The sequence below is a fragment of the Sphaeramia orbicularis genome, chromosome 11 (genome assembly GCF_902148855.1).
Source record: "Sphaeramia orbicularis chromosome 11, fSphaOr1.1, whole genome shotgun sequence".
NCBI classification, from domain to species: domain Eukaryota; kingdom Metazoa; phylum Chordata; class Actinopteri; order Kurtiformes; family Apogonidae; genus Sphaeramia; species Sphaeramia orbicularis.
In genome coordinates, this window is record NC_043967.1 from 12,290,648 (window position 1) to 12,316,016 (window position 25,369).

Consider the following 25,369-nt stretch of genomic DNA (forward strand, 5'->3'; position numbering starts at 1 on the left):
TTGCTTTGTTTTATTTTGTTTCTTTGAATGTTCGAAATAAATAAATAAATAAATAAATAAATAAATAAAAAAGCACTAGAGCGCAGACCACTAAGGCAGATCAGCCCCCCCCCCCATCACCACCAAAATTCAGTCATTAGTTCCTTGTGCCAGAATCAACATTTCCTGAAATTTTTTTTTATCCAAATCCGTCCATAACTTTTTGAGTTATCTTGCACATGGACAGACAGACAAACACAAAAACATAACCTCCTCGGCGGAGGTAAAAATATTAGACAGGTTTGAGCAGTGCGTAAGGAGCCCACAGTTGAGGAGGTGTGTGCATGCCGTGGTTTGTGTGTGTGTGTGTGTGTGTGTGTGTGGTTGCCCACAGTGGTGTGCTGCAGTCCGCTCCCTGCCTGCCTGTCTGCCGTACTTGACTAAACTCCATGGACATTAGCGGGCGCAGCGGCTCCACCACCGACACACAGTGGATTCAAAGAGCGTGCGTGCGCGTGGAGAGACGCTTCATAAACCACCGTGTAACCAAGTGAGAAACCCCGGCGTGGACCAGCCAAGTCCGTTTCACCAGTTTTGCAGCTGGGGGGTGAAACAGGAAAGGAAAGGCTGCCGGTGAACCCTGGTGCTACTGCTGCTGTGCATTGTTTGAGGCAGGGGAAAGGCTCGGCGGGAATGGCTTCATCTCCGTGCGGCAATAGTAACTTTGATTCCGGTCTGGAAATCAAAACTCGCTCGGTGGAGCAGACGCTTATTCCTCTGGTATCGCAGGTGAGTCACTAAAAAACAACACACAGGCCGTGGAAATGCCGTGTCTTAACCCACTGCGTATTAAAAAGACACTTTTCACTCCAACAACAGCGGCTGTGTTCAGGAACATGAGGCTAACTTTTCCCGTGTTTACCTGTTTTGGAAGCTGCGTGTTTCCTTAGCGTGGAACACGTCCCACGCTAATATACCGTGGGTTCATACACAGTAACATCTGTTCTTTGATATAAAACCAGCTCATTCAAGCATGCTGTCTTGATTTGTTGATGTTGATATTGTTGTAGCAAGTGTTTTTAAACAGAATGTAGAAAAAAACTAAAGCAAACATTAGACCCTGAATGCACCATGGTCAGATTTAGTTGTTGGCACTTAGTGTTAGTCAGAACTTCAGACCACATTACATAATAGGCTTTGGTGTACTGTAATGAGAGTGATGGCAATACATTGATGATTATCCATCCAGAATGTACTGTAGTAATCGTTTCTGATTCGACTGGAGGTGCCTACTGTGGAAAAAAAAAAAAAAAAAAAACTTTCCCAGAAGTTTGTTGTGCTGCCTTTGCAGTCAGGGCCACCACAGACTGACTCCCACTTCTGTAATTGGGCCACTTTAAGGCACGTGTTTTGTTTTTCAATAAACAGAAGAAGATGAGAGACCCACTTAGGGCCACAGCACTCTTTCAACAACTCTTGTGCACTCTCAAACACTGGTCCAGACTGACAAAAGCATGAGGTTTAGGTCAGGGGGTTAATTAATGGGTTAAAGATTGAAGGATTGTTAATTTAGGGAACAACAGTGGATCACACATCTTATAAAGCAGGGGTCTCAAACATGCGGCCCGCCAAAGGTTCCAATCTGGCCCCTGAGATGAATTTGCAAAGTGCAAAAATTCCACAGTCAAGGCTGTCGAAGTCATTTTAGTTCAGGTTCCACATACAGACCAATTTGACCTAAAGTAAAATAATAGCATAATAACCTACAAAAAAGAATGACTCCATATTTTCTTCTTGGTTTGATGTGAAAGAAATAATAATAATTACACTATGCCTATAAATAATGACATTTTTTTTTTTTTTTTTTTTTAATTTTGTATTTTTTTTTAAAATTTATTTTTTAATTAATTAATTGAATTATTTATTTGTTTTATTTTATTTTTATATTTTATTTTATGTATGTCATTTATTTATTTATTTATTTATTTATTTTTTATTTTTAATTTAAAAAAAAAAATCTTTGCTACAGCAGAAAATATTTACATTTACAAACTATCCTGTAACAATAAAATGTGAATAACCTGAACAAATCTGAAAAACCTGAAATGTCTTAATAAAATTAAACACAATTTTAACAGCTATCTGCCTGTTACTAAGTGTTTAGTGTCTTTGTAGATCTGATCCATAATACACCTGTACAAATGAGATGTTGAGACATAATGTTGTTAAAATTGCACATATTTTTCTTAAGAATTTCAGTTTTTTCAGGTTATTCACATCATTTTTGTTTGGGTAGTTTATAATAGTAAGTATTTTCATAATTTAATTTTTTTTTTTTTGCACTATAACAAAGACAAAAATTTGGAGTTGTCATTATCTATAAGTTATTATGTTATTATTTTACTGGTCCGGCCCACTTGAGATTAAATCGGGCTGAATGTGGCCCCTGAAAGAAAATTAATTTGAGACCCCTGTTTTAAAGTTTGTGTTTAGTTTATTGTATTGTGGACAATCCCAGTTAATGAACTGTATCAATGACAGTAAAAAGGGGCAGCTTTAGCCAACATGAGCTGTAGTCCCCAGCCTGATGACAAAAGGCATCCTAAAAAAAACAATATATTACAGCACATGAATTAAAAAGACAGAGTTAAGACAGATAACAAACAAGATAAATTAATAAAGATTAAAAAAGACAAAGAGAACAGTGAGGCATCAGTACAGTCATACAGAGACAGCACATCAGAATCGGGATCAGCTTTCTTGGCCAAGTATGTGAACGCATACAAGGAATTTGGCTTCGGTTTTTACATTGCTCACGACATATAGTTCCGACATGAACCCAGAACAACATGTGGACCTAGACATAGTATAGACAAACGCTGGACTAGAGACAAGGACAACAATGGGTTGAGATTTACAGTGATAATGTAATATATACAGAGTGTAAATGAGAGTTTTTTATACAGAGAGTGGATGTGTGGATCCGGTCTATTAAAAATATATGTTTATGTGTATATTATTTACAGTGGGTTTTACATTGTATTATGTACAGAAAGTGCAAATTGGAATTTTTATACAGTGAGTGGATATACACAGGGGTAAGGTCTATGGGTCATTCCATATAATTTCATTAAGTGATCCCCACCTGACCCTCTCAGATTTTTCTAAATTTTTACATACTTCTAGTACATTACATGTGATGGAAAAATCCAAAATTTCAAGGCTTAATTGTAAATAGTTCCAAAGTTATGACCATTTGAAGTAGGTAGGGGGTATCCCAAAATTGCGACTTGAAATTTTTGGCTAGTTTCAGGTTTCTATAACTTCTGAACAAAAAGAGCTAGAGGTCTGAAATTTTCAGGCTCATTTCACAGGAATCTATAGTCCTAAGAAATGCAAAAATATGTACTTCAAATTTATAATTGCATGTTACAGAGAATGATAAAGTTGAGATTTTATACATCGTGAACTTCTAAAATGCTACATTTGGCCACTCATTACACAAAAACTAATTATCATATTCATTAGAAATTTTATGTGCTATATCCTGGCTACTTAGGGAATGGATCTGTGTAAAATGAAAGTGCTATGGTATGTTATGTATGATATATGAACAGCTGAAAATCAAAAATATCTGCCCGACCTTTGGATTCAAAGGTCAGTATCAGCATGTGGGATAGGTGGTATCACAAAATAAAAGACACCATGTGAAAGGACAGGAAATAACCTAAATTTTGACACCAAGCACAACTTGTTTGTATAAATCCTTCTATGTTAAATTTTCAAATTAAATATGGACGTTTTCGCCCTCATATTTTAGCCATATAACAGAACATTTTAATGATTTCCCCATCATATATAATGTTCTCTAAGTATGTAAAAATTTAGAAAAATCTGAGAGGGTCAGGTGGGAAATTTTCTTAAAATCTGTTCATTTCATATGGAATGACCCCTGTAAAATCTATATATTTACTGTATGTATGTACACTAAACAAAAATATAAATGCCACACTTTTGTTTTTGCTCCCATTTTTCATGAGCTGAACTCAAAGATCTAAAACTTTTTCTGTGTACACACAAGGTTTATTTCTCTCAAATATTGTTCACAAATCTGTCTAAATTTGTGTTAGTGAGCACTTCTCCTTTGTCCTTTGCTGAGATAATCCATCCACCTCACAGGTGTGGCATATCAAGATGCTGATTAGACAGCATGATTATTGCACAGGTGTGATTTAGGCTGGCCACAATAAAAGGCCACTCTAAAATGTGCAGTTTTATCACAGCACAATACCACAGATGTCACAAGTTTTGAGGGAATATGCAATTGGCATGCTGACTTCAGGAATCTCCACCAGATCTTCTGCCTGTGAATTGAATGTTCATTTCTCTACCATAAGCCATCTCCAAAGGTGTTTCAGAGAATTCATGAAGAAGACTGTGCGAGGAAAATGGTGGTCACACCAAATACTGACTGGTTTTCTGACCCCCCTGGACCACCCAATACAGTAAAACTGCACATTTTAGAGTGGCCTTTTATTGTGGCCAGCCTAAGGTACACCTGTGCAATAATCCTGCTGTCTAATCAGCATCTTGATCTGCCACACCTGTGAGGTGGATGGATTATCTCAGCAAAGGACAAAAGAGAAGTGCTCACTAACACAGATTTAGACAAATTTATGAACAATATTTGAGAGAAATAGGCCTTTTGTGTACATAGAAAAAGTTTTAGATCGTTGAGTTCAGCTCATGAAAAACGGAAGCAAAAACAAAAGTGTGGCATTCATATTTTTGTTCAGTGCATTATTGTAGTGCAAATAGTCAGAGTTATAACCCAAACATACAAAAGCAGCACATAATCACACACAATACGTCAGCGCAGTGTTTTTGATACACTTTGCGCATTTGTTACATGGGAGGTGGGTTGAGACTCTGAAGTAGAGCTGAGCAGCCACTGGTCTTATAAATGCTAATAATGTCTTGTTGTGCTGAGGCAGACATGAGTGTTCTGTTGTTTCACCTCAAGGGTAGATACTGGTGGGTTAAAAAGTCTGGACCATACCACTGTGGAAGGTGCCCCCCTCCCCCCCAAACACACACACCTCCCTCCATGACAACCCTACTCTTCCCTCTCATTGCACTGGATCATTTGGAAGATAAAGCTTGTCCAGTTCTGAATGGAGATGAAGTCAGTTATTTATGAAGCGTTCCATATTAGAAAAGAAGGTTCAACTTTACCTTTGAGGCTAAAACAAAGTCACTATGCTTGATTGTGCAAAAGCAGACAGTAAATCTGCTGTACTCTGCGTTATACTAATAATATTTTTGCTGCAGCGAACTTATGGTGTACTCCTGCCCTTTGAGAATGACTGGCTGAGCTCCAGACTATAGCATAGCAGTGAAGAGTGAAGAAGAAGAATGCCGTGTATACTGTTACGGCATTCCGCATATTACAGTTCAATGTTGAATAGTGGGCCTCAAGGACAATTTATCCTAAGGTTTTTTTTTTTTTTTTTTCTCTGTGTGAGGCAAGTCCCCATAGCAACAGAGCTCTGCAATGCTGAAAGAAACATTTCCAAGTTAACTCCATATGTATTATGGAATTGTTGTTTTGACAGACAGTCACTCTCTGCTGACCAACAGACTTTCACGCTCGGAGTGTTTTTCAATTATTACTGCTAGACACACACAAATAACCGAAGAAGTTCACATGTGAATGTAACGTGTTTTATCAGAACTGCATTTCACTGTTAATGTAGCTGGGTGTTAAAACAGGAAGGTGTGGCACATAATGACTCCATGTTAGAGGAAATGTTTAATCTGTTGTAGTCTATGTATTACATTAATAATAAATAGGGATGTAACGATATGAAATTTTTTTTTTTTTTTTTTTAAATTTGTATTTTATTTCACTTTTACAAAAAATAAATTCCTTTACGTTTGGAAAATTATCTTTTTCAATACAGATATACCTCCACATACTCATGTTACCTGCCAACAAGCATGTAAAATAATATATAGAAATAAAAAAATAAATAAAATAAATAAAAATAAAAACAACAAAAATCACAAACTTTGTAGCATTGAACCAGGGTGTAAAAACAAAATCAATTTCCTTCAGTTGGTCTCTCACCAAGGTGCATATAAAATGTTGGTAGGTAATAATACCTACTGAAAATTAGCCTCATAACCAACAGTAAAATTACTTCCCCTATACAAAATCTGATCTATGTTGTCTTACATAATGTATCCATCCTTCCCATATATCTCTAAACTTATCGACTTCCAACTTAACATATGCAGTAACTTTCACGATATGAAAATTTCATATCACGGTTATTGTGACCAAAATTATCACGGTTATCATTATTATCATGGTATTGTTGAAATTGTGCTCAAAATGTTCAAAAAGTACTAATACACACACTGAAATAATTTAATCAAGTTGTATTTTGAAAACAACAACAAAAAAACAAACAAACAAAAAAAAACCAAATAAAATAATTGGTACAATGTACTTTTTGTTGCAGAAACATTCAAATATTAACCTTTAGTGGTCTGAGTCTATTTTGGCTGTTTTTCAGTACTTTTGATTTTGCCTTTATATACTATATAAACAAATGTATACTATACTGTTTGGTAACTTTTTTTTTCAGCACAACTTCATATATAACGTCTGCCTATTATTTGTTTCATTTGAACCTACTATAAAAACGTAAAAGGACAGTAAACACACACAAAAAAAAATCCGATTGGAAAAATGTATATAATTTATTGCATAAATAACACACAGATGCTTAACGAACCTTTTCAAAGACTTTAAAAGCGAATATTGGTTCCAAATATTAGGTATATAATCAAAATTGTAATAAATTAAAACTATACTCATATATTTGACAAAAGCGCAGATCTTTACATAGGGCATTTTCTCCGGAAAAGTGCGGTAATCAAAAACGGTTTTCATGATAATTAGAATTTAAACGGTAATACTGTCTGCAATTTTACTGTGGTTTATCATTATACTGGTAATCGTTACATCCCTAATAATAAATTAGGACTGAGCAACATGGCCAACAATGTTAGTATAATAAAAATGTTCCTATCATTTAGAATTGATACTTATCTTTATTATAAATGGTATTTCTTTCAAGTTTAAAGGCTGATTTTTTTTTTATTTTTTTTTTTCATCCTGAGTGAAAGCTGCAGTTGTATTTGTAGTTTTAAATTATTCGTAAAAGATGTAAGAGGAGAAAAGTGTTCTGGATGAAGCAACGAGATGAAAACATCATAAAAAATGGAACAAGACACATTAGTTTCTGATACTATGATGTAGTGCGTATTTGCACAGCCTGGCTTTCGCAACATGACAGAAATAAATGAGAAGACGGAAATATTTAAACCGTTTTTTTTTTTGAAAGCTTAAATAAAAGACAGAACAAAAATATTCATTGCAATAATGATATCACACTGCAGAATCCTATTGCAGTATTTATCGTCATTGTTTCAGTCTACTTCACTTAGAACACAATAAGAAACCAGACTGATATTAAAGACTGAAGAGTAATCCAGCCTCACTACTCAGATTACTACCTTAATCTGTTTTTATGAGCTGGTTCCAAGAAGCACTGTTGCTTTATGTTGGATATAATTGAATTATTAGAGTCCATAAGAGACTGTTTGCACTGTGTGTTGTATGTTTTTTTCCTCTCTTGGTTGCGCTTGCATGTGTTGTGTAGAGGACATTTGATAACTGTAAAGAGGAAATGAAAAAGCAGCATCAGTGAGGAAAGCTGGTGTTTGATAAGGTAACATCTCCTCTCCTCTCCTGTCTCTTCTCCATGACGTTGATATCTTCAGGCCTCTGTTATCAGCTTCACTCCCACCAGGGTGTAATTATAGGCTTCGGAGTCTCCCAGCTTTGCACTACGTTATACATAAACACACACCGGATAGCCAACACACACACAGCTCCGTCCGGTCATTCTCTTCTCTTTTCATTCTTGTATGTTCACCTGTCTCACTGATTGTGCACGGATTATCATTTTAAAAGTCGTTTGGTGCTGCTCCTTTGACTTTTTACAATTTCACTCATGTCTAACTGTAGTCGTTTTTCCATTGACCCTCAAATTGCACAAATGTAAGTTATAATAATAAAAATTTACCTAATGGAAATAATACAATTTTGCCAAAAGTCTCATTTTTCAATTAAAAGTTTTTGCGCTGGCAAAATATCTTTTTTTTAACCCTCCGGTATCCCATCCAGCAAGGCCCTTGCTTAGCACCAAGTGTGCCTTTTTTGCACACTTGTGGAATAATGTTAAAAAGAAATTTCATACAGTTTGTTTTTAATTCTTTTACACTTTTTTTCCTATTTCATCAACTTGAGGCGTAAATTAAAATATCAAATACTCAATAATCGTCACATTTTTTAACCCTTTAAATGTCATGTTTGTAATGTAAACAAACCATTTTTTTGGATGCAAAAACAAAAAAAATGATTTTTTTTTCAATATACTACATAAAAAGTGCATCATATATTATTTGATTTTTTTCATCCTGGCATATGTCAATGATTAACTCCAACATTGGTAAATTTTCATTATTATTTTTGGCGCTAGGTCAAATGTTCAAAAATACTAACATCTGTCACCAAGTGTGCATAAAATGCACACCTATAAATCAAACTATTAAATATTATATATTGATTTATTTTTCTGCTCTAATTTCATTTTATTTTTGTAAATCCAGGTCAGCTTTAATCATACATATCAAATGGAAGAAATAGTGCGTTTTAGGCACACTTGGGAGACAGATGCTAGTCTTGTAATTTTCTTTTGTTTACAATGTGCACATTTTAGTTGGTGGCCAGAATTTTAAAGATCATGCAAAAATGAACAACTTTTGAATTCTAACCTTATTTAAATTGTGAAAATAATATGAAGTTTTTTAACACAAAGTGCAAAGTGTGCCTAAAAGGTGCACCCGGATACCAGAGGGCTAATATATCTTTTTATATGAAGGAATCAGTTTGTAGTGTAGTGTGAGTGGACCTGAGTACTTCATTTACACGTGGTATATGTTACACCAAACAAAACGATAGCCTACCAATTACAATTCCAAAAAAAAAAAAAAAAAAAGTTATGAGCCTGTGTAAAATGTAAAAACAAGCACAATGAATTGATTTGCAAAAATTCCATTCCACAACTGCACATAGGTCAAGTCAAATGTTAGTGGTCGCTTTTCCATTGACCCTCAAATTGCGCAAATATAACTCGCACATAAAAATGTACCTAATGGAAAAAAAGGACAATTTCGCCAAAAGTCTCATTTTTCAATTAAAAGTTTTTGCACTGGCAAGGGGTGGTTTTTGGGGCGTAGCGCAAATGGTATATTATGCAAAAGTACAATGGAAAGACCTTTTTCGCAACTAGAGTCAGGTGAATTAAAAAACCAGATGATGACGTGCATTTCAACAAGTGAAGAAGAAGAAGAAACATGTCGCGGTATGTGTGGACGTCAAGGTTTTGGATTTGGTAGTTTTGGATTTTTCATTATAGTTTAGTTTTATTTAGTTTCGACTTTTTTTTCTCTAATTCAGTTAGTTTTAATTTGTTTTTAGAGCAGGTTTGCTAGTTTTTATTAGTTTTCATTTTTTTTCTAAATGCTTAGTTTTAGTTTAGTTTTAGTATTAATTTTAGTTTTGTCGTATCTTTTATTTTCTTCACTGTCGTATCCTACTATGATGGACGTTTCTGTGTCTGGCACCTATTTGTCCAGCGCGTTTGTCTGACGCGTGTGTGTCCGATCAATGTCCCGATGTTGCACCACAGGAGGGCGCTGTCGTACAATGGCACCATGGGTACAGTGCCGCTAGTTCAAATAAATTCCATATACAGGACTCTGCTTTCTCCCAACTTTAGTCTCCATGTTTCCAGGTAGAGTGGGGATGAGAAGACGACTGGAAACCACAAGTGACGAGAAGTGACAGACCGTGAAGTACTGTATGGTGCTGCTAGCTAAAATTACTAGAGCGAAATAAATTGATTTCGTATCAATCCAACGTTGACAAAGACGAAAACTAAGGGAATTTTATCCATAATTTTTATATGTTTTAGTTAGTTTTGTAAGCACACAATACATTTTCAATTAGTTATTGTTTTTTTCTTCTTTTAATTATAGTTTTTATTTATTTCAGTTAACGAAAATGATTTTTCAATTCTAGTTTTCGTCATTTCATTAGTTTTTCTTAATGATAATAACCTTGGTGGACACACCAGGAAGCCCAATCATTTTTTAATTTAGTACGAGATAGAAGGGTAATGTATAATAATAATAATAATAATAATAATGAATAAATCTGTAAATCAACACCATGTTTACATTCGTCGTCATGTTTATGGAATGACTTCTTGTGTCATTTCGCGATAATAAATAAACAAATCATCGCATTTGTGATTTAATGGAAAAACCGACATTACGCACTTCTGTTTTTTCGACATTTAGTAAATAAAGTTTTGTGCAGACGTCCAGTGGAAAAGCGACTTGTGTCTCAGAGGTGTTTTAGTCATGCACACACCTGGATGTTTTCCAGCTGCAGCCTCCATCAGTGCAGTCGCTGATTGGCTGAGGCCTCTTCTTCATTTAACAGAAGCGCTCTCCTCGGCTAGGAATGCGCTGGCGTGCTTTTACTTTACACCTTTTCTATAGCTATCTCCATACCAATGGACTTGTTTGGTGAGGGCCATGGTGAGGGTAATGAACTGCTCTGGGTGGTCAGAAATGTAATGGGCATCACACAGAGAGACGCGAAACAAAGCCCAAGTGTCTGCAGTTACGCGTCTTAGATGTGGTCCACAGCCAACCTGAAGACAATTACTGAGATGTGAGTCCTGTTTTCAAGTGGTGATTAGTGCAAATGGCTGCTCAGGAAGTTTTTTTTTTTTTAGTATAATTGAGGTGTGTTCATAGTAAAAACACAACACCAGGCCTGTCTAGGTTGGGCGATACATTGTGATATTTCATTTCACGATACTGTTAATATGTGTAATACTGCTATGACATAGACAGAATTATTTTTGATTTGTATATTATTTTTGCGTTTTGTGCAGGTTTGGACAGAATTTATTTAGATATATGTAAGATTTTTTTAAGTTATTTTGTGGAGCTGGCACAGGACTTTATGGTCAGTAGAAGATGTGTCAAGGGGGTGGGAATGTATAAGTTGCACTTCATCCTGCTCCTTTTTGAATATGTTTTTTTTTTTTTTTTTTTTTTTAATGTTTTTCTTTGTTGTTTTTGGTTTTAAATGTTGATATTTGAAATAAACAAACAAAACTAACAAACTGCATGCAGACATGGTGGAGGTTCATTTTTTCATTTTTATTTTGGTTTTCTTTTTTTGTTTGGAAATCCTGCAAGCTCTTTTATTTGTGGTAATGTCTACTGCCACAGTACTGTGGCACAAAATATTGGTTTGTCTGTTGCCACGGACCAATCAAATGTTAGCATTTGTACTAGAGCCAATCACATATACTGTTTATGAACTCATTCTCCTCTTGTTGCCACAGTACTGTGGTGATATATGGAGTATACTTCAGTTCATTCTTTTGTGCATTTTGCCACCACAGTACTGTGGCAACTGATGGAAGAAATGATAAATTAGTGATAGTATATGGTATAGAATAGGAATTATTGTTCTAAATACTCTATATGTTGTTTTATGGCACAGGTGTCAAAAATGCGGCTGGGGGGCCAAAACCGGCCCGCCAAAGGGTCCAATCTGGCCCGCAAGATGAATTTACAAAGTGCAAAATGCAAAAATTAACCTGAAGATGTTAACAGTCAAGGGCATCAAACTCAAAAATAATAGCATAATAACCTAGAAATAATGACTCCAAATTTTCTTGGTTTAATGTGAAAAAAATAATATGACATTATGCTTATAAGTAATGGCAACACCAATTTTTTTCTCTTTGATTTATTGCAAAGAACATTAAATTCTGATATCCTTTAACAATAAAATGTCAATAACCTGAACAAATATGAAAACCTGGAATGTCTAAAGAAAAATAAGTGCAATTTCAACAATATTCTGCCTGTTTTGTGCCTTGGCAGATCTGATCTGTAATGCACATGTAGAAATCATAATTTGAGACAGAATATTGATAAAATTGTACTTGTTTTTCTTCAGAAATTTCATTTTTTTCCAGTTATTCACATCTTTTTTGTTCTGGATAGAAATAGTTTCATCATCTAATGTTACTTTTTGCACAAAAAAATTTGGAGTTGTCCAAATCCTGCACTTTAATTTTTAACACAGGAAAGTTTTGTGATATAGCATTAGAGCCTGTTCTGATCAAATAAAAATTTGTTTAGTATTTGTGCATATTTCTGGTGTAATTCAAATTTTCCAGGAAATAATCTTTTAAAAAAAGAAACAAAACAAATGAAAAAATATCGCCTTGTTAACAGTATATTATGATATATCGTAACTAGGCATGTAACGATATGAAAATTTCATATCACGGTTATTGTGATCAAAATTATCACGGTTATTATTATCGCGGTATTGTTGAAATTGTGTTCAAAATGTTCAAAAAGTACTGATACACACTGGAATAATTTAACCAAGTTGTATTTTGAAAAAAACAAAAAACAACCAAATAAAATAACTGGCACAGTCTACCTACTGTTGGCAGAAACATTCAAGTATTAACCCTTAGTGGTCTGAGCCTATTTTGTTTTTCAGTCCTTTTGATTTTACTATACCCATGTTTGGGATCTGTTTTTTTTTTTCAGCACAATTTCATCTATATAATCTGTGTATTATTTTTTTCACTTTAACCTACTATATCAACACAAAAGGACAAAAAACACTAAAATATATAAAATCCGATTTGAAAAATGTTTATACTTTATTGCATAAATAACACACAGATGCTTAACAAACCTTTTCAAAGACTTTAAAAGTGAATATTGGTTCCAAATATTAGGTATATACAATCAAAATTGTAATAAATTAAAACTATACTCAAATATTTGACATAAAAGCAGATCTTTACATAGGGCGTTTTCTCCGGAAAAGTGCAGTAATCAAACACGCTTATCATGATAATTAGAATTTAAACGGTAATACTAACCGTCTGCCATTTTACTGCGGTTTATCGTTATACCGGTAATCATTACATCCCTAATCATAACATGATCCTAGTATTGTGATTTGCATCGTATTGCCAGATTGTTGCCAGTACACAGCCCTAGTCTAGGTGCGGTCCTGGTGGTCCTCGGGGCTGACGAGACCTGGGAACACTGTTGGGAGGCAAAGATGTGTGGGTTATACGTGTTCCTTTGATCAGATCAGTGAACGTTTAAACACTTGTGACACACTGGCCTTGTGATTACATAGCTACGCTGGCTCCATCATTTCTCCGCTGCCTAAGCCTGGAGTTTCTTAAAAGATTTTCTGCTATAATTGGGCCTGAAAAATCCGTTGTCTGTCCAAGTTTGTTAGTGCCGAGTTTGTCATGCTTCCAGGGGTTCTGTGTTGCTTGCAGTTTTGTCTTCTGATGTGCTAAAAAGGACTGTGGGTAAAAAAAAAAAAAAAAAAGCTTCTCCGTGTTCACTTTACTCACAAACTGGATTAAAGCAGCTTATTTATTACCTAAACAAAAGCTCAGTGGCAGGTTTGAGGATATGATTTGCTCAGCGCGTTAGCATTTTGTCACGGAAATTCTACATAAAACAAAATGCTGACTTAAAAAGTGCCCGATAAACCTCATCCTCACTTAACAGCTCACTAAGCACGCGCCATCAGTCAAATCTTTCCTTTTTTCTCTGGAATTATTGAATATGGAGGTTTATTGTGGTATGAGGCACTCTTTTTCCCCTCCTAATGTTCCTCGTCCCGTGGTGGTGTGACATGACAAACGTCCAGGTAGTGAAGTTGTTTTTTATACTCAGACAGAGAGGCATTACTGTTGCCACGGGCCCTAACAGATCTGCTTCCTCCAGCCGTATGATGATAATGAAGACAAATGAGTGCCTGGCATGAAGGTGAAACCACACCAGGGTTGCGCTGCACCGTGAGCAGAGACGCATGTGCGTACACACTCATAGCCCAGAGCGCACCGCCTCTTTAATGTGCATATGTTTGTTGTGTGTCGCTGCAGAGGGGTGGGGGTTTCCTGTGTAGTTTGTGCGTCTTCGTATCGCCGAAGGTTGGTATGTGTGAATCGAAATGAATCTGTGACGCCGATGCATTTTGTGTGCAACCTTCAGCCCATTTTACTTGCTGTGTTATTAACAGTAAAGGATGTAGAATGACCTAGTGCAGGGGTGTCAAACTCATTTTAGTTCAGGGGCCACATTCGCCAAAATATGATCTCAAGTGGGCCGGACCAGTAAAATAATACCAGTGAAAAAAGTAAAAATACATTATAGGGGTGTAATGATTACCAGTATAACGACCGCGGTAAAATTCCCGACGATTAGTATTACCGTTTAAATTCTAATTATCATGATAACCGTGTTTGATTACAGCACTTTGAAAAGTCACAGTACTGCACATTTCCTGGAGAATTTGTATCTATGTATCTATGTATCTATGTATCTATGTATCTATGTATCTATCTATCTATCTATCTATCTATCTATCTATCTATCTATCTATCTATCTATCTATCTATCTATCTATCTATCTATCTATCTATCTATCTATCTATCTATCTATCTATCTATCTAGTTCATTGCACTACTTGTGTTTGTTTTTATCCATTTTCTTGCATTTTTTGGTCTCTTTTTTTGGTTTTGTCTCATTTTGTTCGTTTTTCTCTAATTTTGATGCTTATTTTTTGACTTTACTCATTTTGATGCATATGTTTGTCCATTTTTGTCCACTTTTTCCTCATTTTGTGAACTTTTTTAATTGATCTGACATCTTTCTATTTATCTATCTCTGTCCGTCCGTCCGTCCTGTTCATTGCACAACTTGTGTTTGTTTTTATCCATTTTCTTGCCTTTTTTTGGTCTCTTTTTTTGGTTTTGTCTCATTTTGTTTGTTTTTCTTGAATTTTGATGCTTATTTTTTGACTTTACTCATTTTGATGCATATGTTTGTCCATTTTTGTCCAATTTTTCCTCATTTTGTGAACTTTTTTTTATCTATCTATCTATCTATCTATCTATCTATCTATCTATCTATCTATCTATCTATCTATCTATCTATCTATCTATCTATCTATCTATCTATCTATCTATCTATCTATCTATCTATCTATCTATCTATCTTGTTCATTGCACTACTTGTGTTTGTTTTTATCCATTTTCTTGCCTTTTTTTTGGTCTCTTTTTTTGGTTTTGTCTCATTTTGTTCGTTTTTCTCTAATTTTGATGCTTATTTTTTGACTTTACTCATTTTGATGCATAAGTTTGTCCATTTTTGTCCAATTTTTCCTCATTTTGTGAACTTTTTTTAATCTATCTATCTATCTATCTATCTATCTATCTATCTATCTATCTATCTATCTATCTATCTATCTATCTATCTATCTATCTATCTATCTATCTATCTATCTTGTTCATTGCACTACTTGTGTTTGTTTTTATCCATTTTCTTGCCTTTTTTTGGTCTCTTTTTTTGGTTTTGTCTCATTTTGTTTGTTTTTCTTGAATTTTGATGCTTATTTTTTGACTTTACTCATTTTGATGCATATGTTTGTCCATTTTTGTCCAATTTTTCCTCATTTTGTGAACTTTTTTTTATCTATCTATCTATCTATCTATCTATCTATCTATCTATCTATCTATCTATCTATCTATCTATCTATCTATCTTGTTCATTGCACTACTTGTGTTTGTTTTTATCCATTTTCTTGCCTTTTTTTGGTCTCTTTTTTTGGTTTTGTCTCATTTTGTTCGTTTTTCTCTAGTTTTGATGCTTATTTTTTGACTTTACTCATTTTGATGCATAAGTTTGTCCATTTTTGTCCAATTTTTCCTCATTTTGTGAACTTTTTTTTAATCTATCTATCTATCTATCTATCTATCTATCTATCTATCTATCTATCTATCTATCTATCTATCTATCTATCTATCTATCTATCTATCTATCTATCTATCTATCTATCTTGTTCATTGCACTACTTGTGTTTGTTTTTATCCATTTTCTTGCCTTTTTTTTGGTCTCTTTTTTTGGTTTTGTCTCATTTTGTTCGTTTTTCTGTAATTTTGATGCTTATTTTTTGACTTTACTCATTTTGATGCATAAGTTTGTCCATTTTTGTCCACTTTTTCCTCATTTTGTGAACTATTTATCTATCTGTCTCTCTCTCTCTCTCTCTGAAAAAGAAACTAAAACAACTCAAACTTGATCTGGAAAATGGTCAAACAGTGTTAATATTTGAATGTTTCTGCCAACAGAAAGTACATTGTGTCTATTATTTTATTTTATTTTTTTTAAATAAAAAAAAAAACAAAAAAACAACTTGGTTACATTATGTCAGTGTTTGTATAAGTATAAATATCACGATAATAATGATAACCGTGATAATTTTGGTCACAATAACCGTGATATGAAATTTTCATATTGTTACATCCCTAATACATTATGATAATGTTTATATCTACAGCGTTTCCTTAAAAATCTGAATAACGTGAACAACTTGAAATGTCTTAAGAAAAACAAGTGTAGTTTTAACAATGTTCTCCCTCAGTTTATCATTTACACATGTGCATTACAACTTACATTACAATTACAAATACACAAAACATTTAGTAACAGGTATAATATTGAGAAAATTCTGTTTACTTTTCTCAAGACATTTCATCTTGTTCATATTTCTTCAGGTTATTCATATTTTTTTGTAAAAGTATAGTTTGTTAATGTAAACATTTTCATGTAATTTAACTTTTTTATACTAAAACAAAGATAAAATCTGCAGTTGTCATTATTTATAGCTTATTATGACAGTATTTTTCTGGTCTGACCCAATTGAGATCTAATTGGTTTATATGTGTACGTATGGAACCTGAATTAAAATGATTTTTACACTATCGATTAATATCTTCAGTGTAATTTTTGCATTTCACAAATTCATCCCGCAGGCCGGAATGGACCCTATGGTGGGCTGGATTTGGCCCCTGGGCCGCATGTTTGACACCTGTGACCTAGTGTGTACGACTGCATTCTCAAAACTTAAGTTCAGAGCCCAAACTGGGCCACAAAACCTTTTTATTAGGCCAACAGCTGACAGGGTAAAATGGGTCAAAATGCTACAATATTTGAATAAATTTTTCAAATTTTTCCCCAAAATGAAGTATAACTTACGCCACCATGGCTGGACCACTGCTGCCAGACCGCCACCGTTGGATATCCTTTGTGTGAACGCGATAACTAGGACAGATTTGGTTGGATTTCTTCTCATAGGGGACATAGGGGACCCCTAGTGGAAGAACTCCATCGATTTCAGCTTCTGTATGAGTTTTATCAGTCATCCAAATGGGGGCGCTTGAGTTGAAAATCAGTTTTTTGGACATAAACCAAGCAATAATAGGCTGATTGAGATAAAATTTGTTTCATATTGATCGTTTTACAAATGTCCATTTTCTTGCCACCATTCAGAGTTCATATGGTGTCATTTTCATTCACTAGGTGGAGTTTTATGGGGAAAAATTGGTTCTCTGTCCATTATTCTGCTACTATCAGGTCCATGTAGTTCAAACTGAGTTCATATCGACTGTCGGAGCAGAGGATTGGGGGGATTTTGGGGGATATACCCTTGCTGTTGGCCCCCAACAGAGTAAGCCTCCTCCTTGAAACATACTATCAAAGCCCATACACTAACAGTCAAAAGTTTGGACTCGCCTGGTTTTTAGCTTACCGGCCATACCGGCCAAATTAAAAGCTTTGGGAAATGTATCCAGATGCCATTTATTATCACCCAGTTCTGTGTATTTATTCTATTACAGAAATAGCCCATGTTTTGGCCATATTCCAATCAGATCTGTAAAAAATTAAAATTCCAACTTGATATCATTGATACTTATTTCGATCCAGATCTGATTCTGGATTTGGTGTGACTTTGAAACATTTTCCCATTATAAGAGATAGGAAGTGGATTGATCCAATAAATTAGTAAGAATCAGTGATATTAAGTTGGAATTTGAATTTTTTACAGATCTGATTGGAATATGACCAAAACATGGGCTATTTCTGTAATAGAATAAATACACAGAACTGGGTGATAATAAATGGCATCTGGATACATTTCCCAAAGCTTTTAATTTGGCCGGTAAGCTACAGGGCCATTGGTCCTATTTTTTTCAGTGTAATCCCAGTATTTTACATAAAGCATTGCTCCGACTTATGGCAAATACCTGTATGGGTTTGTAGCATTTCTGTCTAGCACAGTTCGATAACCTAGTGAGTTTAATTCAGTCTGTCTGTAGTAATGCTTAAACATCTGTCTACACTAAAGTTTTCAGTGTCAGTCCGCCTTAAGTTACAGAGTTTGTGTAATGGGTTGTTTTGCTGATGTTGAAGAAGTGATGATGAGAAATTAAAGCCCATTAACTGTGGGTTTGGCTGATGAAGTCTGATGTGCAGTGACTCTGATCTACACAGATGCTTTAGAGTTACACTGTAGTGAAAATGTTATTGATCCATTATAAAAGTCTGAGGGAGCAAATTAGGCCACCACAATCTAGGTGATTCATGGAAACACTGCAGCTGTGTGTGTGTGAAATGGTGTTTACTTCATGTGGGTATTTCCAACATTGCATTAATGTCAGTCCAAAATGATGAGTTTGTAATGGGTTAACGTCAACACAAAGCCATCACACACTGCCTAAAACTTTAAGAAACCAGAGAAAACTAGAGCAGATGTTGTAGTTTGATTGTAACTCTATATTTTATAAGAGATGAGAAAATTGGTGTTCAGATTATAGATTTTAAGTCTTTGTCAAAATACTGTCATATGATCTTTTTATGAGACCACCTAGCCCCATACACCACTACAATAGTATCTAAAATGGAGTCCATATTGAAGTAGGGATAGGAAGATGATCCGATACGTACCGATACACCGACATGCACGTGCACTGATAGAGAAGCTGTGAGTGAGGAAAATTTTGGAATGATATCACGATGCATTGGTTATTGAATTGAATTGCATTTAAAAGTGTTACTATTTATTTGGGTTAATTTTTTTTTTTTTCTGAAGACCCACATTAACGTGCGCTGTGGAATTGTGTATGTGTACACTGCACACTACAGTATGAGCTCCACGGATGCACTGTGGCACATTTGCCACAGATGAATACTATACTGATTCGGCGAAAGAACAAAAAAGTTAGGATGCCCCTCTTTTACATCTGATTGTTCTTAACCATATCTAAATATCTGGGGTTTTTATCTTTATTTTAACTCTACTGAAATGTGGAGAAAATATACCTAAAAAGATGAAACTAAAGAAATGCTTTTTAAAATGTGCTGGTAAATTCAAATTAATTTATGTATGAGGAAAAAGTCTGAACACCCTTGTCTTCATTATTTCAAAGACTGAATTCTGAAAAAGCCTCTCTAACAATCTTCAACTGGTTTGTACTTGATCAGGTGCATTCAATCTTCATTTTAGGCATTGGAAGGAATAATGAACATAAGAGTGACCTAACTTTTCCTCCCAAATATATTGAATTCACCAGCATATTTAAAAAAGCATTTCTTTATTGTCATCTCTTTTGGTATATGTGCTCCATATCTTAGTATTGTTACGAAAAAATCAGAATCCCAGATATTTATATAGTAAAGAAAACAAGATTTAAAGGGGGTGTCCTAACTTTTTCACGTTACTGTATGTGAGGCCTGTGCTCTGAAATTGCACAAAAGCCCATTTGTGAAAAGTCAAAGTTTTATTTAAATAAATAATCAAGCTCATTGAATTGCACTGCATGTTCTTTTACCAGAATGAATGTGTTGAATCAGAATGTGCTTAATCGCTCGGTATTGTGATTTGGGTGTGAATCATTTCACATTGCAAGATACCTCACGTGTATCTTTAATATATCGGATCGGAGATGCTGTATCGAGATGCGTATCGTCTTTACAACTTAGATTCCCAACTAGGGATGTAACGATAACCCGTATAATGATAAACCACGGTAAAATTGCAGATGGTTTGCAGATTACCGTTTAAATTCTAATTATCATGATAACTGTGTTTGATTACCGCACTTTTAGGGGAAAACACGCCTGTGTAAAGATCTGCTTTTATGTCAAATATTTGAGTATAGTTTATTACAATTTTGAGTTTCTATACCTAATATTTGGAACCAATATTCACTTTTAAAGTCTTTGAAAAGGTTCGTTAAGCATCTGTGTGTTATTTATGCAATAAACTATACTTTTTTCAAATTGGATTTTATATTTTTCTGTGTTTTCTGGCCTTTTATGTTGATATAGTAGTTAAAGTGAAAAAAATAACAGGCAGATGATATAGATGAAGTTGTGCTGAAAAAAAGATGCCAAACATGGGTACAGTAAACATTTGTTTATATAGTATATAAAGGCAAAATCAAAAGGACTGAAAAACGGACAAAATAGGCTCAGACCACTAAGGGTTAATACTTGAATGTTTCTGCAACAGAAGGTACATTGTGCCAAATATTTATTTATTTATTTTTTTTAAAATACAACTTGGTTAAATCATTTCAGTGTGTGTATTAGTACTTTTTGAACATTTTGAGCACAATTTCAATTATACTGTGACAATAATGATAACCGTGATTATTTTGGTCACAATAACCGTGATATGAAATTTTCATATCGTTATATCCCTATTCCCAACCCTATGTTACAGGCATCTGTGAATGATAAGAACAATACAACACCTTTTAAAGAGGTATTCTGCAGAATGAGGAAATCTCATGTTTACTATTCAAAAAACATTTTGCTGAAAATGCTTTTACTGAGCTCAGGACTTTTGTTGGTTATGGAACACTTGTATTTCTACTGTAGAAAACAACCTGAATACTTATAGTGTTCTTTTGTGCTTCACTGGTCTGTTAATCTCAGATACTGCAGAGTTTTGCAGTGTTTGTAAGACAGAAGACTCAGTAAAAGTAAAAGTTGAATTTTTGTAAGTTTGAGATCCAGAGAGACAGAGAATTTTAGGAATGGCTGATTTTGAAACATTGCCACTCTTTAATTCATTCATTCGCCTGTGCGGTATCTGCCTTTGTTATCCTTAGTTTTAGATGAGGTTTTATTTTAGCAGATCTAATTTGATCTAATTTCATCAAACAAACATAGGAATCCCAGTGAGCCTGTCTCACATTGTTGGATAAATGAGGATTTGAGGTAAGTTCAGTCACAGTGGTGGGTACTAGAGTCAACAGGCCTGTGTTCCAAAATAAAAATGAGATGTAATTCCACTTAACTCCCCCTGTTTTCTTGTTAAGTGGTTGTATTAGTCAGCTAAACTTTGTCACATTAGACAACTCAAATGCTCCTTTGATGAGTGCACTCACTCCCCTCCAACTCCAACTCCAACTCCAACTCCGCCTCCTCCTCCTCCTCCTCCCCCTCCTTTTTCTGACCCCCCCCACCACCACCACCACCACCACCACCACACACACACACACACACAATCGCACATCCAGTGTTTGCCCCTACTCCTCCCTCATGCTCTTCTCACTATTGCTATCCAGGGAGTCATTACAGATCGCTGTTCTCTTTAAGAGCCGATAAAAGGGTCTGTCTCGCATGTCGATCCATTGACCTCGTCCCGGCTAATATACTTCCAGAATAAAAATGTGTGTGTGTGTGTGGATGTGTTGCATGTGTGTGGACTCCAAATCACTCAGCCCATCGGGGGTGCATTCACCAAGAGAAAACAGCGGATGGTGAAAAAAGCTATCTCACCTTCTGCCATTTAACTTATCCAAAGGCTGTAGCTAATGGTGATAGCGGCTTTTAATTGTCTCAAGGAAAGCTCCTGCCTCCGACCAAGATGTATTGCTATAGCTGGGAGGCTGATAAAGTATTGATTAAACATCACTCCCATTATCAGAGAGTCTCAAAGTGGTGTTAGTAGTGCCCACATTACTCAAAGTCCTCCAATCTGTGTCATCGGAAGTTACTCCAACAGTTTTATACTTTTTTCCTGACTGTAATGTAAAAGCTTAAATATCTTTTCCTACATTGGTGACTCTGTACATTGTGGCTCCCTTTTTTTTTTTTTTTTTTTCTTCTTTCAGCTAGGGATATAATGATATGAAAATTTCATATCACGGTTATTGTGACCAGAATTATCGCGGTTATCATTATTATCACGGTATTATTGAAACTGTGCTCAAAATGTTCAAAAAGTACTAATACACACACTGAAATAATTTAATCAAGTTGTATTTTGAAAATAACATAAAATAAAATAAAAGGCACAATGTACCTTCTGTTGCAGAAACATTCAAATATTAACCCTTAGTGGCCTGAGCTTATTTTGGCCGTTTTTCAGTCCTTTGATTTTGCCTTTATATACTATATAAACAAATGTTTACTATATACATGTTTGGTATCTTTTTTTCTTTCAGCACAACTTCATTTATATCATCTGCCTATTATGTTTTTCACTTTGACCTACTATATCAACATAAAAGCCCAGAAACTTAAAAAAAAAAAAAAAAAAAAAAAATCCAATTTGAAGAATGTGTATAATTTATTGCATAAATAACACACAGATGCTTAACAAACCTTTTCAAAGACTTTAAGAGTGAATATTGGTTCCAAATATTAGGTATATAAAATTAAAACTGTAATAAATTAAAACTATACTCAAATATTTGACATAAAAGCATAGCTTTACATAGGGTTTTTTTCCCTAAAAGTGCGGTAATCAAACACGGTTATCATGATAATTAGAATTTAAATGGTAATACTAACCATCTGCAGTTTTACCACGGTTTATCATTATACTGGTAATCGTTACATCCCTATTTACAGCTAGCGCATATGAAAAGTCCTCCAAGTCCTGCACAGGCTGTTAGAGGCTTGAAATTCTTCTTCAGTGTCAAGTGGCTGTTTGGTCTATCGCAGCCCGTATTTACAGTATTTTCTTAGTTTATGGTTATGAGGCCGTGATGAGATGAGTCGTAAGTGTCAGCAAACAGGAAAAGATCTCTATCAGCAGCAATTCGGTGCTTAATGTAGCATGGTGTACTGTGATGTCCGGCCTCAGTGGAAGCACCCTGCAGATTGAAACAGATGCATAAACACACACCCACCAGAGCAGACAAGGACAAGGGCATACTTATTGACGTGAATAAGTTTATATTCAAACAGGCTGAAAGGAAAGAAACAAAAGATGCTGATCATGCCTCACTATCTAGAGCTTATACTATGAATGAGAAAAGCTGCAGTTGTCAGTGGCTAGAGATGAGTATTTTTTTCATCCTGGCAATTACATATTTGTCAAATTACAAGAAGATTTTGCGCTGAAAATACCTAAATAGACTACAGTTCTGAAACTGACACCAACCTGACTGTCTCTCCTCAGTGTTCTCTGAATTCGTGGTGCGTTTTGCTTGCAACCTTCAGACCATTTTGCCTCAGAGGTTTTGGTTCAGAATTGCATCACAGAACTGTTTTTTTATTAGGTGAAAAGTTGACAGTAAAATGGGCAAAAATGCTTCAAAATGACACCCGAAGATGTCGTAGCAGGTCTCAACATAACCACACTTGTAGTAATAATTTTCCACCTCTTTTATTACTACTTCAGTCATTCTTAAAGTAGAGACGTAACGATTAGAGACTTTGGTGCTACAATTATCGTCACAGAAATAATTGAGGTTTCACTATTACTACGATTATTTTTTGGGGGGTTTATATGTGGGGGTGCTGTCCGTGCCGCATGTACTTCACAATGGGTGCATTGCAGACCATACGACCGTATGTCCCTTTGCAAAGTAAAAGTGAAACTTAACACGTATTACTATTTCCTCTACGTCTTCTGCTGTTGTGAAGCTCATTTACCTAACTGGTTTTTGGTAGACTTGATGATTAATTAACCGTGACATTTAAAATCGTAATCGTCATGACATCGTTACAACCCTGTCTTAAAGAATGAGGTGAAATGTGCAGAGATGACGGCCATTAAGGTACCAGTGACATGTATCATGTTAGACAATAGATGCAGTCCACTGAGCTGTTTCATGCTAATCGAAATAGTTCTTGTTACTTTCATGACTTTGTTGAAATTGTTACAATTGAAGTAGCCGAAATCAGGGAAAAACACCAGAATTTTCAATTAAATCCAACTCAGAAGACTAAATATAAATGGCCTGATGTTGTGCTAGCTTCCATTTCAATTGGGGATGCAAATTATCGATTGAGGATGTTTTAAACTTCTGTCTCACTGACCAGATAGTCCAGTTGACCATGGACTAGACCAACCTCCAGCGAAAACGCTCCGATCCGATCCCAACCCGGCATTTGTGCGTGTATTTAGGCTGGGGTGTACTGCTCCCACAAACAGATGGGCCGGTCTGTGTTTTGCTCCACCGTGTCCCTAAAGTCATTGTAACTCATCAACGCCATGATCTGGTTCGATGACCGGCCATCCCAGCCGCAGCATCTCAGCACGGACAAGCCGGCAGCCTTCGGACTGGTGTGGACAGGGTGACTTCCCCGTTATTTAACCTCAGCGATGAAGCCTAGTTTGGAAAGTGGAGCCCTCTACTATCGACACCACAAATCCCGCCTTGGAAAAGTGCAATTAACTGACAATTAATAATCTAATCGAGCAAATTCTTATCGACAATTAATTGATAGTCGATTAATTGTTTACATCCCTAATTTCAATGCGTGGTGTAGAGCAGTAGAATCGCATCACACGAAATCTAAACAGAAATCTGTGATCACAACTGTTGGTCACATATTTAAACCCCCCCCCCCACATGTCTAAAAACAAAAACACAACAGAGTAACCTGAAAACAGTATCCAGAAGAAGGAAGACTAATGCTAATTTCCAAAAAGGGTGGGGGCTAGGTTCACTCTAGATGTCGATGTGGTGCCACGTGTTAATTTATTTCAAGTCATGTCATCATTGCAGTGCTCATTGTAGTTAACATATGTTGCAAACTTTGCGCATATTTTGAAGGTCCAAGACACAGAATTTACCTGCTATGTGATTTTAATATCTCCATGTCTTTATCTGGTTCTTTCCTAACACCAACAACAGTATTACAGTACATAAGGTGTCCTAATAAATGATGTTAGGACAGAAGAGATAAATGAGTGTGACAGGACAGCCCACTTCCTTTAATCTCGTCTTGTTATGTTTTGCCAGAGATATCACACCATATTGTCTGCTGCCTGGACAACTGGAGGTAAACAGATCAGTG

General features: G+C 35.3%; 1 protein-coding gene across 1 annotated transcript in view; it reads left to right on the forward strand.

The window, feature by feature from the left end:
* Window positions 1–672: 672 nt before the first annotated feature.
* ctnnal1 (catenin (cadherin-associated protein), alpha-like 1) overlaps window positions 673–25,369 on the forward strand; it is a 237,406-nt gene continuing 212,709 nt past the window's right edge. Inside the window, exon 1 of the mRNA XM_030147833.1 lies at window positions 673–768. Coding sequence (XP_030003693.1) covers window positions 673–768 — 96 coding nt within the window. The remainder of the gene's footprint in view (window positions 769–25,369) is intronic.